The following is a 14,703-nucleotide window of genomic DNA, read 5'->3' as shown; positions in this document are numbered from 1 at the left end:
GTTTGACACTCAGAACGAGGTCCATGTTTACTTACGGTTCGCTATGACATAGCAAAGCTGTGTATTAAAATTCGTAACAGTTATTATTGTACAGTGTTTGTAAAAAGTGTCGTGTGTTATAAAATAAAACAATTATCTCCATTTATTATTCATTTCAACACCGATTTACACCTTGCTTCGACTCAACAAAGATAATCTGAGTCTTCGTAATCAACCACTACAGAAGCTGGTTCCCGTCTTATGTGAACAATAAGAGACATTCACTAAGTTAATTTACCAACTGGTGAAGTGTTCTAAACACTTTCTGTTACATAACACAACACTCGCTTCCACTTCTAACCTTCCACTTCATATATCCCACTCTAATTTATTCAACTGCATGCATCATTTGAACATCTAAGTTAGCATCTTATTTTTAGTAACTACATCTTCAAATATGCATTCCTTTCATCATACTGCCCTTTAGAAAAACTCTCTTCGGCCATTTTAAAAAAACTTGTCTTAACAAAAACACTCAAATATTATGAAATGTAGGTATAGTTCACACAGCAACTATCTAAAGATTTATAAAACTGAGATATACCATAACACGATTAAACAAGTAGACGAATATCAAACATAATGAATTAATGGCGCGGACCTCAAAAATTATAATGATATGACATCCCACCAATGGGGGTGCGTTTTGGGATAGCTGCTATAATTTTGAATTTTCTCTAGATTTTAATAGTCTTTAGGGGATAAACGAAAAACAAAAACAACTTTTTTTTCTTTGATATAATAAACTGCGCGTCATAGAAAACGGGCACCCTAAAAAATGGGTCATTTTTGATGTCGCGTATCTCCTAAACCTGTTGTCCGATTTAAATGATTTTTTGAATATGTTATAGCCCTATTCTTTGTCAATATCCCTGTAATAATATTTTTGCTAATCAGGTAAATGTTCATTGTATACCGGGTGTACGAATGAAACTGTGTTTTTTCTCAAAGTTCGCAACACCCTGTGGAATATTCTATCATTTGTAAAATACTGAAATTAAAACCCAACTATAGCCTCAGGTTTTTTTAACATTCTGTTTTTTTATTCATTCGCTTATGTTGGATAATACAAAAGTTACGTACTTTAACATCTAGCCATGTTCTTCATCAGTACAGGGTGTTATTAGTCTAAGGGTTTTAGGGACTAAATAAGTTCGACAAACTTTAAGGGGTAATTCTGCATTAAAAATAATGACAGTTTGCTTTATAATCATATATCCGCAAAAGCTTCGTTTCCGAGATACGGGATGTTCAATTTTTTTTACAAACTGATGATTTATTTATTGCTTTAAAACCGGTTGAGATATGCAAATGAAATTTGGTAGGTTTTAAGATATGGTTATTGCGCATTTTTTGACATTCAACTAAGAATTTTATATTCACTATTGGAGCGCATACGGGTAATATGACCGATCATGTTATTCATGTTATAAAAAATTCTTAATTGTATGTCAAAATATGTTCAAAAATTACGTCTTAAAATCCACCAAATTTCATTTGCATATCTCAACCGGTTTTAGGGCAATAAATAAATCGTCAGTTTGTAAGAAAAATCCAACATCCTGTATGTCGGAAACGAAGCATTTGCGGACATATGTTTATAAAGCAACCGGTCATTATGTTTTCATGCAGAATTACCCCTTAAAGTTTGTCGTACTTCTTTAGAAACACCATGTACTGATAAAGAGCATGCCTAGTTTTTAAAGTACATAACTTTTGTATTATCCAACATAAGCGAATGAATCAAAAAACAAAATGTTAAGAAAACCTGAGGCTATAGTTGGGTTTTAATTTCAGTATTTTATAAATGCTAGAATATTCCACAGGGTGTTGCGAACTTTGAGAAAAAAACACAGTTTGATTCGTACACCCGGTATACAATGAAAATTTACTTTTGCAAAAATATTATTATAGAGATATTGACAAAGAATAGGGCTATAACATATTAAAAAAATCACTTAAATCGGACAACAGGTTTAGGAGATACGCGTCATCAAAAATGACCCATTTTTTAGGGTGCCCGTTTTCTATGACGCGCAGTGTATATATTTTTTCTACAACCGTGTTAAAAATGCAATTTTTAGCACTCCATAGGAGCGTTAAAAATGCTACTTTAAGGAACTAGTGCTTTAAAATTTTTAACGCACTGCAGTTAAAAGTGAATTGTCAAATTGTGAAACGTCAAAATATTTATATTTCATTTATTAACATTAATATTAAGAGTAAACAGTAGCGATCAACAGGTAGCAACAAAATATAACTTCGGGAGATAGTATCATAAACTTTAGCAACAGTGGTAATCTTTGACATTATCTAAGATTAATATTTTGACAATATCATAGTCGCGCTAAATGGAAGTAATAGAAAACGATTTTATTATTAATAAATAGATATTTATAAAAATAAACCAAAATAGGTGAAAATTTTATGTTAAGATAGGTATTTAGAAAGGTATTTGCATGAAATATCTAATAATAAAACAATAATAAATAATCATTTTTTGTTGTGAAGCGAAACAAATTTCGATTTTCGCATAATTTTGGCACGGTCTTTAATGTTTTTCTTGAAAGGTTTCACTTTATTTTTTCGTTTGATTTACTTTTTCCATTTTGTTAAACTATTGATAATATTTTTAGAATAAAAAATCCTCCTAAAACTTTATATACTCGCATTAGAATTCGAAATATTTTTACGTAAAATATACTTACCTACCTACATATAACTAAAACTCACAATTAACAACAATCTATTCTTTCAAAGAGGCCAACAACTTATACAACAACAACAAATATATAATAAATTAACTATCAATAAACACTACTTTCCTATGAAACAACAATAACAAATCCTTAAATTAACACACTACTGCACTGAACAGATAAAGATGACAGAACAGATTAGAGAAAATCTGACGCAGGTTTGCCAAAATGACAGTGATAATTTCTCTATGATGCCTAATTAGTTATTTAGTTATAATATGTTTGATTTCTTGTTAGAAATAAAAAATTTTAGTAGTTCCAAGATTACACAAAATCTAGGCATGGGATAAAAAAGTTTATTTGAAGAAAGTTTTTTTTTCTTCTTAATGGCGGTACATGCTCCTTTTTTCAATATTTTATTTAGTTATAGAGTAATTTCCACGTACTAACATATTTCTGAAATTGGGCTCTGTACCGCCGTTCTTTATTATATTACGAATATGTGTGCCAAATATCTCGACAAAATATTCAAAATTAGAGCCGCAATCTTGGAACGCGTTTGTTGATACCTGTTGATCGCTACTGTAGCCTCTTAACAGTCCAACTTGCGCAATTTGAAAAAGGTGGTTTAAAAGGTTGTTTTAAATTTAATTTAAACTGTATTATTGCATTTTTAACACGTTTGTAGAAAAAACAAGTTTATGTAACGGTATAATATTTTCGCTAAGAATTTTTAGACATTCCCCTCGAGTGTAGACAACCAGCTCTACCTTTTACGGGTCACAGGTTTCATGGTTTCAGAAATTAACAAAAATATTGTATTTTATAAATTTATAACGTTTGTAGAAAAAATATTGTATGATATACGTGTTAAAAAGTACATTTTTAAGGCACTCATGTGAATTGCGGAATGAGCGAAGCGTGCCTTAAAATTGTACTTTTAACACTTATATCATAAATAACTATTAAATGATGTTCTGTTGTGATTTATAGCATTTTTTTCGAATTAAAAATTTTATGCAAGTTCCTTATTCTGCAAACACTCTAACGAGAAAAAATGATGAGTTATTCCAGTAAAATATAACAAGAAGTTGTTAGAAATTGGTGTAGAACTGTATACATAATGTGAAAAAGGAAAAAAATACTTACCAAATATTTTTCAGATTTAGCACTTCCAGTGACCAAATGAGTATTTTTTTCCACTAGATTATCCACATAACAACCTCCCATTAATTCAACTTTATTCCTAACCTCCATTTTATGGTTTTTAGTCAAATGTGAACATGTAACTATACAATTATACATAGCAACGTTGTACATAGGCCATTCATAGTTGGGTATTGCCTTTCCTTCCGTTAGGCAGATGGAAACAGCCCATGGTCCAACAATCCTACTACAAAAGTAGTTACTGTATCAAAGTATTAAGTATAATAGTGATTATTTAAATTAATATTAGTGGAAAAATATTAGTCCAAGATCCGAATCTAGGTCGACCTTGACCCATCTGCTTTCCGGATGAAACATTTTTTTTATTAAATTTCATACATAGACAAATTTACTTGCATGCCTATCAAAATCCTGTCATAGCTATCCTTAAGGGGGAGGGGGCGTAGGGTTTGAAATCAACATTTCAAGCAGGTTTTTGTGAACTTTTTTTGAAAGTATGGCAAAATTAATACCCGTGTTGAGCTGCCCCCCCCCACTTGCAAAAATCAAAAAACAAATAGCCCTGATTTATGAGCTATTTATGAGCTCTCATATTCCGCAAACTAAAAATTTTGAGCTCGTTCCACTGAGCAGGAATTTGATACTTTAGTGATTACTTAAAAATAGGAATATTGAATCGGTTTTTGCAGCAGAATTACGAGCTATTTATGAGCTCTTGAAATTATATAGTTTCGATTTTTGAGCTCATCCCCTTCACCCCCAAACAACACTTTAATTGATTTAAGTTAAGAGAAAAATGCTGAGAAAACTTAAAATATATCGTATTGCGGATATAATTCCTATAGCTTATATACTCTAAGAATAAACTATTAAATCACGTGCATTTCGATTATTGAGCTACAACCCCTTCGCAAGAAAACCACCCTATCTTCCCGGCTTAAGAGAAAGTTGTACTTAAAATGCATTAAACTAATTATTTGGCGACAACATATCATTGAATAATTTATAAGCTTCCAAATTACGCGCATTTAGATCAGTAAATTGCAATTTATTTTGTATAGTGCAGTCACTGAAAGTGAAAATCAACGATTACCTTCAATTTCGGTGAACCTTTATCGATTTTCACGAAAATTGGTCAGTGGTTAGAGGATACGTCAAGAAACAAAGGTGACATAATACTACCTTGCGCCTTTACCCTGAGGGTGCATACCGCCCCTTCTCGGGGGTGAAAATTATTTTATAAAAAATAGCCGCACAAATCAATAAAAGAACAAATTAAAAGTAAAATTTATTATATAAAGTTAATAAAATAAGTCAATACTTTTTAAGTTATTAAAGATTAAAGATTTTAATTATTCGTGAAAAAATGCATGTTATGAAGCGATTTTTCGTAAATCACTGAAAAACTGTAAGTTTTTACAAAAAAGTTAATAGTAGTTTAATTCGTATAGCTTATATTCTAAGAATAAACTCTTAAATCACGCGCCTTTCGATTATAGAGCTACAACCCCTTCGCAAGAAAACCATCCCATATTCCCGGCTTAAGAGAGAGTTGTACTTAAAATAATTTAAATTAATTATTTGGCGACTACATATCGTTTAATAATTTATGAGATTGCAAAATATACGCATCTCAATTATTGAATTGCCATTTTCTTTCTATAGTGCAGTCACTGAAGGTAAAAATCAACTATGACCTTCGATTTCGGTAAATCTCCATTCATTTTCACGAATTAACAATAACAATTTGAGGTTTTAACCTGGGGTATATGTCACCCCTTCTCGGGGGTGAAAATTACTTTATTAAAAATAACCCCACAAATCAAGAGAGGGACAAATTGTAAGCAAAATTTGTTATATAATGTGATTAAAATAAATCAATACTTTTTGAGTTATTAAAGATCAAATATTTTAATGTTTGTGAAAGAAAATGCATGTTTTAAGGCGATTTTTCATAAATAACTCAAAAACTGTAAGTTTTACAAAAAAGTGTTTATCACTAAAATTGAAGCTAATAAAAAATATAATAAATTGCTTACTTGAAAAACCCTGTAATGTTAATTTAAAGTTAGTTATTGGTAATTAAATGTATATTTTTTTCTGTGACTCTTCAAATCTAAGGATTCAAGCTTAAATAACGGGAAAGAGATGCATTTTATAACACTTAGGTACTAAATACTTGTCAAAGTACTTAGAAATACCTATCAAAAATGAGCTCTACAAAAAGTTAATAGCATCAAAATCCGCTCACCAATTTTCGTGAAAATGAATGGAGATTTACCGAAATCGAAGGTCATAGTTGATTTTTACCTTCAGTGACTGCACTATGGAAAGAAAATGGCAATTCAATAATTGAGATGCGTATATTTAGCGAGCTCATAAATTATTAAACGATATATAGTCGCCAAATAATTAATTTAAATTATTTTAAGTACAACTCTCTCTTAAGCCGGGAATATGGGATGGTTTTCTTGCGAAGGGGTTGTAGCTCAATAATCGAAAGGCGCGTGATTTAAGAGTTTATTCTTAGAATATAAGCTATACGAATAAAACTACTATTAACTTTTTTGTAAAAACTTACAGTTTTTCAGTGATTTACGAAAAACCGCTTCAAAGCATGCATTTTTTTCACGACTAATTAAAATTTTTGATCTTTAATAACTTAATAAGTATTGACTTATTTTAATAACTTTATATAATAAATTTTGCTTATAATTTGTTCTTTTATAGATTTGTGCAGTTATTTTTTATAAAATAATTTTCACCCCCGAGAAGGGGCGGTATCCTCTAACCACTGACCAATTTTCGTAAAAATCGATGAAATTCACCGAAATTGAAGGTAATCGTTGATTTTTACTTTCAGTGACTGCACTATACAAAATAAATGGCAATTTGCTGATTTAAATGCGCGTAGTTTGGAACCTTATAAATTATTAAATGATATGTAGTCGCCAAATAATTAATTTAATGCATTTGAAGTACAACTTTCTCTTAAGCCGGGAAGATTGGGTGGTTTTCTTGCGAAGGGGTTGTAGCTCAATAATCGAAATACACGTGATTTAATAGTTTATTCTTAGAGTATATACGCTATAGGAAATATATCCGCAATACGATATATTTTAAGTTTTCTCAGCATTTTTCTCGTGAGTTAAATCAATTAAAGGGTTGTTTGGGGGTGAAGGGGTTGCTCAAAAATCGAAACTATATAATTTCAAGAGCTCATAAATAGCTCGTAATTCTGCCGCAAAAACCGATTCAATATTCCTATTTTTAAGTAGTGGGGGGGCTGACTCAGCCCCCCCACTAAAGTATCAAATTCCTGCTCAGTGGAACGAGCTCAAAATTTTTTGTTTGCAGAATATGAGAGCTCATAAATAGCTCATAAATCAGGGCTATTTGTTTTTTGATTTTTGTAAATGGGGGGGGGGGGCAGCTCAACACGGGTAAAATTAATTTAATTTTTAATTAAATAAGCATATTCAGTACAATTCAGAGATCATTAAAAAAAATCAAGGAAAAATATTGAAAAATAAGCCAACGGTGACAAATGTTTAAAGACACCTCAAAAAACAATGGATTTTGCGGTGGACATAAGAACTCAGCATCGGATCATGGCAAACAAAAAATTCAAAAAGACTTTATTGGCTCATAAGTTATCGACTTTTGACTTTTTGGTATTACTCAAGTCAAAACAACGATTTTTTTCAAAAAAAAAAGGTGAAAATCAACATATTTATTATTGTTAAACAAAAAATATCTCGACAGCATTACCTCAAGGAATGCCTAAAGAAAATATATACAAAATTCCAGGTGGGTCGGTCAAGTAGTTTTTGAGTTACAATGTCTACCACATTTAAAAAAAAAGCAGATTGGAGGAAAAAACAGATTTAAAGTATTGTCAACTTTTATTTTCAAGAACACAAAAATAAGCTAGTCATTTGAAATGAGGTGTTAGAGGAGGATGCTTAAAATAGCATGGACACAGAAGAAAACGAACACAGAGTATTGCAAGAAATGGACAAAGAATACGAAATAATAAACACAATATAAATAAGAAAGTTACAATATCTGGGACACTGAAGAATTTAAGGGACTGGTTGAAATGCAGTTCTATAGAACTCTTTATACCAGAGTAGATAAAGTAAAGTAAGTAAGGCCTCAAGGGCTTCCCTAAAGACAGTTGAGGTCTTAAACCCATTTGCACTCATGAAATCCTGCTATGGGGCGGTAAGAACAACCTTTCAGAATAAAATGTTCAAAATAAAGTAAGAGGTAAAATCAAAGAACTGTGGTGGGTTACAACGTTTTGCACTTATGATATTATTATACTATATAATTCGGACAGTTAACTAATAAGTAAGAACAGTAAGAAATATTATAGAATTTTAATTTGTAATACTTACGTGCTTTTTGTATTCTGCAGTTCTTCAAATAGTGGTCCCTCAAATTTTTCAAAAACAACAAAATCAGTTTTGTTTAAAGTCAGAGACTTAAATTTTGATTCCTTTATCCAGCTGACATTTGTATTGACATTTTGTTTGCATACCTTGAATAAAATACAAATGTTACTAATTGTTCTTTAATACATTGCATGCGTGCGGATGTCTGATCCTAAGACTTAGACTTTGAACGGACAAAAAAACACACATTAAAAATGTGTATAATCAATGGCATACATGAGCGCCGTCCGCACATTGGTGAAGGCATCATGTGGCTCACATGTATGCCATTCGCATGGAACATGTTAACAATTATTATATTATGACTATATGCAATCCCTCAACTAATTATCCAACGGCAAGAAAGGGGCATGAAACTAAAGGCAAACCAGCTACGACCTGTTATTAAGTTAAAACACATGTTATTTTTATGAGCGCTCTAGACTCAGTATATTGAAAAGAGATAAGTACAAAAAAATATGCTTAGGAATGTTTTCAGATTTTAAGTACAATTTGTGACGTTTCTGGTGTGTTTACTTTTGTGGCTGTCAATCTGTTGAATTTTTTGCTGGTTTTTTTCGAATTTTTGCATTTTGAAGTTTTTTTATACGAAACGTGGACGATGACAAAGACAAACGAAGAGAGACTACTTGTTTGGGAAAGAAGAATCCTAAGGAAGATCTTTGGTCCTGTACTGGATGAAGCATCAGGACAATATAGGATAACAAAGAGCTCGAAGAACTTTACCCAGACGCCAACATCATAAAAGAAATAAAGTCCAGAAGACCCCAATGGGCGGGACACCTCAGAAGACATTCTGGCCAAAGAACAGCAAGACTGGTGTGGGAGGAAGTCCCAACTGGAAGGAGACCACGCGGACGCCCTCGACTCCGGTGGCGAGATAATATAGCAGGAGGCCTAAGCGCGATGAGCGTGGAGAATTGGATGGAGGTTGCTCAAGACAGAAAACAGTGAAGGCATGTTGTCGAGTCGGCTAAAACCCACGAAGGGTTGTAACGCCACGGAGTAAGTAAGTAAGTAAGAAAGGGGTAGGTTACAAAACAAAGGCATAAATAACACTGGCGAGTTCGCGGCTAGTCATACCACGAAAGAAAAGACTATGGCCTTAAGATAATTCTTTAACATACTAGGGGTGAATGGCACTATCAGAAAAGAAGATCGACCTCTCGCAATCCCTGTACCGAAAGCATGCCAATAGTTTATAAAACAAATAAAAAGCTCTTGTTATCGCTTCTATACACTTGAGTCCAGGGTTCTTTACCCGTGACGGCTGTAAAGAAGCACAGAGGAAGCCTCTGTTGAATGTAGTAAGCTCATACAAGACTGCATCAACCGTGGCTCTACAGGTGATCGCGGGCGCCCCTCCCATCCATCTGCTAGCTAAAGAACGCCAGTTCCTATATGAGCACCGCCACGGCCACTTACCCGAGGTAAGATCGGCCGCACGACAACAACTCCTGGCGGACTGGCAGCTGGAATGGGAGGCGGAATCTACCAAAGCCCAGTGGACCAAAAGGCTGATCCCGAACGTAGTCGTGGTACGCCTGCAAGTTCAAGAGAGTAAATTTTTACTTTACGCAATTTTTGACCGGTCATGGATCATTCAGGGCATTCACCCACAGGACCGGGAAGTCGGACGATGACCTATGTCGGGCCTGTCGCGTGAGGGAAGACGCAGAACACTGTGTTTTCCGGTGCAGCGTCTTTGCTCACGAGCAGGTCAGGCTTCGTAATAGGTTTGGCGACATCGGCCCTGATAATATTATTAATTTCGCGATAGGAAACAAGGCAGATTTCGAGGTTATAATTGACATTATAACCGGTATCATTAAGAGAAAATCCGAGTTAGAACGACTGGAGCAGAATGGGTGAGGCGGATCTCCACAATACCTATAAAACAAAAAATATATAAAAAATAAAAAACAAAATAAAAAAAATAAGAAATAAAAAAATTAAAAAACATAAGCGTAGCAATCCTATAACATGAGTTGGTAAGTGTATAAATTCCTTTGGGCACAACCACAAACCCAACGTATTAAGTTCCTCTGTATGTGTAAAAGTTATATTGGCACAACGAAAAAATCCACACCGTAATCCGCGTCAGAGAAATATGACCCTAATTCTTCTAGGACTCATTTTATCTGTCACACTACAGAACAGCTACCCAAGCCCTGCCGTTTTCAGGCAGGGTTTGGCCCACCTTTCTCCGTGTAGGAATCAGACTTTTTCTCTATTTGTAGATTGTAGATTGCAAAAGGGGTCGATTGGCCCAGTTGACCTTACTACACTGCGACCTATAAGATCTTTTGTGTATACCCTACATCTATATTTTAGTCCAAAAGGTCTAGGCTTCTAAGAAAGTCCATTATCCGTTTTGGAGCTAGGTTTGTAATCTGATCAGGATCAAGGAATACCTGTTCCAGATATTTATGGCGTTGCCGAACAATTACTCTGCAATTGCAGATAATATGTTCTGACGTCTCATCTGCCTCATCGCAGAATCTACATGTCCCACTGTCCAGTATGCCCATTTTACAGAGATGGTATCTGAGTGAGCAGTGTCCAGTGAGAATTCCTGTGATTACTCTGAGATCAGATTTCTGAAGCTCTAAGAGTAATTTCGCGTAGCGGGCAGAGGGTCGTAATAACCTTTTTGCCTGTCTTTGGCCTGGAACATTTTTCCAGTAGGCTGCACTGAGTTCCTTTTCATATTTTCGAACTTCTTCCATTATGCGGCTTTTTGGTATGCCACAAAATGGTTCAGGTCCGATGAAAGGAGTACAAGCTCCGTCCTTTGCGAGACTATCGGCAATCTCATTTCCGACAATTCCTTTATGCCCTGGCACCCATAGCAACGTTAGTTTGTTGCGACTAGCCAGTTGTTTAAGGGATTGTTTGCAATTCCAGGCTATTTTTGACTCGTAAGTTGTGGAATTCAGAGCCTTCAAAGCAGCCTGACTATCAGACGCAATAAATATTCTTGCTGAGTTGAGGCCTTTTCTTAGGCACTCTTGAGCACAGAACTCTATTGCTATTAGTTCTGATTGAAATATTGTTGGAGCATTTCCAAGGGCTGCGGATATCCTAATATTAGGACCTGTGATCCCTATTCCTACTCCTTCGTTTGTTTTTGACCCATCAGTATAGTAAGTGAGGGCACCTTTTGTGATTTGAGCGATTTCGTTTTCTGTCAACTCGCGGTCGTTAATAATAACATCTAACGCGAGTTCGAAATCTTGTTTTGCAGGCATTACGTCTGTAGGCATCTTCATGATTTGGGTTGTTCCAGCCCTTAATACCTCAAGATGTCCCGTTAAGTCACCGGGTTTTAGAGATTTAGTCTGTGTCAGCCTATAGGCATTTTCTAGAGCGATCCTCTGTACATGTAAATGTAGTGGAGGAAGGTCTAGCATTGCCTCTAAGGCTGCGGTAGGACACGATCTCATTGCACCCGTGATCCCAATACAGGCAAGTCGTTGCACTTTTTGCAACTCGTTTATTGCCTTTTGCTGCTTTGTTTTGGTCCACCAAACCATCGCAGCATAAGTGATAATAGGTCTGACAACCGTTAAATATGACCAGTAGATCATTTTTGGCTTCAGACCCCAGGTTTTCCCAAAAAGCCTACGGCACATCCAGAAAGCCCTTGTTGCTTTTATGGTAATATGAGTGAGGTGTGCATTCCACGTAAGTCTCGTATCAAGGATGACTCCTAGGTACTTAACCTCTTCTGAGAAAGAAAGGGTTATTCCATTCATGATCGGAGGCTGTAATGTTAGTTTCCTCCTGTTAGTGAACGGAATAAGTGTCGTTTTGTTGGGATTGACTGATAGCCCTTCCCTCGAACACCAAGTGGTTATAATGTTTAAGGCCTGCTGCATGCGTTCGGCAATAATACCGTCATGTTTGCCTCTAACCACTATAACTAGATCGTCAGCATAGCCCAGAGCACGAAATCCTGTTCTTTTGAGCTTTGTTAGGAGGTCGTCAACCACTAGCGACCACAGTAGAGGTGATAAGACTCCTCCTTGAGGACAACCTTTTACTGCTTTTATAGTAGTTGATTTGCCTACTAGGTAGGTAATAATTTTCCTAGTGTTTAGCATGGATTGAATCCATTTAGTAATGGAAGGTTGGATACCTTTTGCTGTTGCGGCGGCGCTGATTGATTCATATGAGGTGTTGTCAAACGCACCCTCTATATCTATGAATGCACATAGCGCCACTTCCTTTGATCCTATTGCCTTTTCTATGTCTTTTACGAGACAGTGCAAGGCATCCACGGTGGATTTGCCTGATTGGTAGGCAAATTGTTCTTTGTGAAGCGGTATATTTGTTAAATATTCGCTTCTTATATATATATCAAGTATTTTTTCCATACTTTTAAGTAGAAAGGAGGTAAGGCTTATGGGTCTATATGACTTCGGCTCCTCTGGAGGGCGTTTACCACTCTTAGGAATGAAGCATACCCTAACCTCTCTCCACCCTTTTGGAATGTAGCCCAAGATGAAGCTTATCTTGAATATTTTGACTAGATGAGGAGTTAATGTATCAACGCCCTGCTGTAGCAGGGCTGGAAAGATACCATCCTCTCCAGGAGATTTGTAGGGCTTAAAGCTATGTATTGCCCATTTAATTCTATTTTTGGTGAAGATTTTTCCCGCTAGGCTTTTTGCAGCTCTTGATGTTCTGTAATTAGATTCATCAAGATTAACCCTTAGGTCATCTTCAATGAGTGTTGACCCAGGAAAGTGAGATTGTAATAAGCAACTCATGCTTTCCTCTATGGTTTCAGTAAACTCTCCGTTTGGCTTTTTTAGAAGTCCAATACCGTTTGAGTGGTCCTTTGAGATTACTTTTTGGAGGCGTACTGCTGGGGCTAATTCAGTTATCCCCTCGCAGAATTGCCTCCATGTTCTTTTCTTAGACCTTCTAAGTTCTTTATTGTATTCTGTTAAAGCCTTTTTGTAGTCATCCCAGTTACCTATACTTTTGGCTCTATTAAAAGCTTTACGAGTTTGAGCTTTTAACTTACTGAGTTCCCTGTTCCACCATGGCACATCTCTTTTGACGGCTTTGGTCTTGATGGGACAGGCCCCCTCATAGCAGCTAATTATCGTACGATTTAGCCATTGTGAGGCACCTTCCAGTTCCTCTATGGTTTCAATCGAATAAGTTACGCCTTCAACATCTGACCTTAGGGTGTCCTTATATGCACACCAGTCAGTCTGTTTCGGTATTCGACAGGACTGTATCTGTTCCCGCTCAGCCTCGACATCGAACCTTATGGTTCTATGATCCGACATCGATACCTCATCGGAGACATGCTAGTTCTGTATTAGATTTGTAGCAGAGCAACTAGTTAAGGTGATGTCAAGCACCTCTTTCCTATTGGCAGTGATAAAAGTTGGTTTGTTACCTCTATTGATAATGTCTATATTGGAGTTAGCCAAATATTCTAAAAGGTACTCACCACGTTTGTTCGTGTCTGTGCTGCCCCATACTATGCTGTGGGAGTTCGCATCACATCCAAGGATAAGTTGTCTGTTCTTTTTGTTGCACCAACTGATGAGGCCTTTCACTTCCTCTGGCGGAGGTTGGTCTTCATCACCCGGGAAATAGGCAGAGGCAATTATAATTTGCCTTTTGCCCCTTTCCGTGGGGAGCTCCACTTCAGCTGTTGCTAAGTCTCTTGTGATAAACTCCGGAACAGAAATGAATTTTAGTTTTTTAGAGATGAGCAAAGCTGCTCTTGGCAAGTCATGCATTTGTGAATAAATCAACTTACATGTATTATTTGGAAGTCCTTTGATAAGTCCTTTGTCAGCCCAGGGCTCTTGAATGAGCCCGATATCAGTTAGGTTTCTGCTAAAATTCCTGTTAAGCACACTAGTTGCGGCTTTTGCGTGATGGAGATTTAACTGCAGAAACCTAATATTTTTGTTGGAAGCCATTTTACTGGCTTTTGGGACCTTTATCTGATCCCTTTTTGAACTTCGCAGGGCCCTTTTCCTGGGCCCCTTTTTTTGTGGCCATTTTTGCTGCTTCACTAGTTGAAGCAGCTTCTGGCTCACTAGGTTTTGGATGGCCTTTTTTTGGTAATATTCTTACCTGGCCAAATTTATAGTTGGCTTTATAGCCATTTTTTTCACCCTTTCAGCGGAGTTAGGGTCCATTGAAAGAGTGAGCTCTACAGTAGGGCCTTTGTCAACCCTTCTTACAACTCTCCAATTCTGTGAGTTGAGGTCTTCATTTTGGACCTCTAAGAATCGAAGAATTTTTGCATTCGTGGTGTTCAGACTATCAGGAAGATATGTCACAAAGATCTCGGAGTGAGG

At 35.9% G+C, this 14,703-nt stretch overlaps 1 protein-coding gene across 2 annotated transcripts in view; it reads right to left on the bottom strand.

Moving 5' to 3' along the window:
• The window catches only part of LOC126887702 (DNA topoisomerase 2-binding protein 1), a 254,947-nt gene that overhangs the window by 214,503 nt on the left and 25,741 nt on the right, over positions 1-14,703 (bottom strand). Inside the window, exons 3-4 of one of the 2 annotated variants that reach the window (XM_050655370.1) lie at positions 8,309-8,451; positions 3,888-4,131 (exon numbers count right to left, since the gene is read on the bottom strand). In XM_050655370.1, coding sequence (XP_050511327.1) covers positions 3,888-4,131; positions 8,309-8,451 — 387 coding nt within the window. The remainder of the gene's footprint in view (positions 1-3,887; positions 4,132-8,308; positions 8,452-14,703) is intronic. The other variant, XM_050655371.1, reaches the window with a different exon arrangement.

The sequence above is a fragment of the Diabrotica virgifera genome, chromosome 7 (assembly GCF_917563875.1).
Source record: "Diabrotica virgifera virgifera chromosome 7, PGI_DIABVI_V3a".
NCBI lineage: Eukaryota > Metazoa > Arthropoda > Insecta > Coleoptera > Chrysomelidae > Diabrotica > Diabrotica virgifera.
Note: the sequence above shows the minus strand (reverse complement) of the source record. Positions and strands in the feature narration are given on the sequence as shown.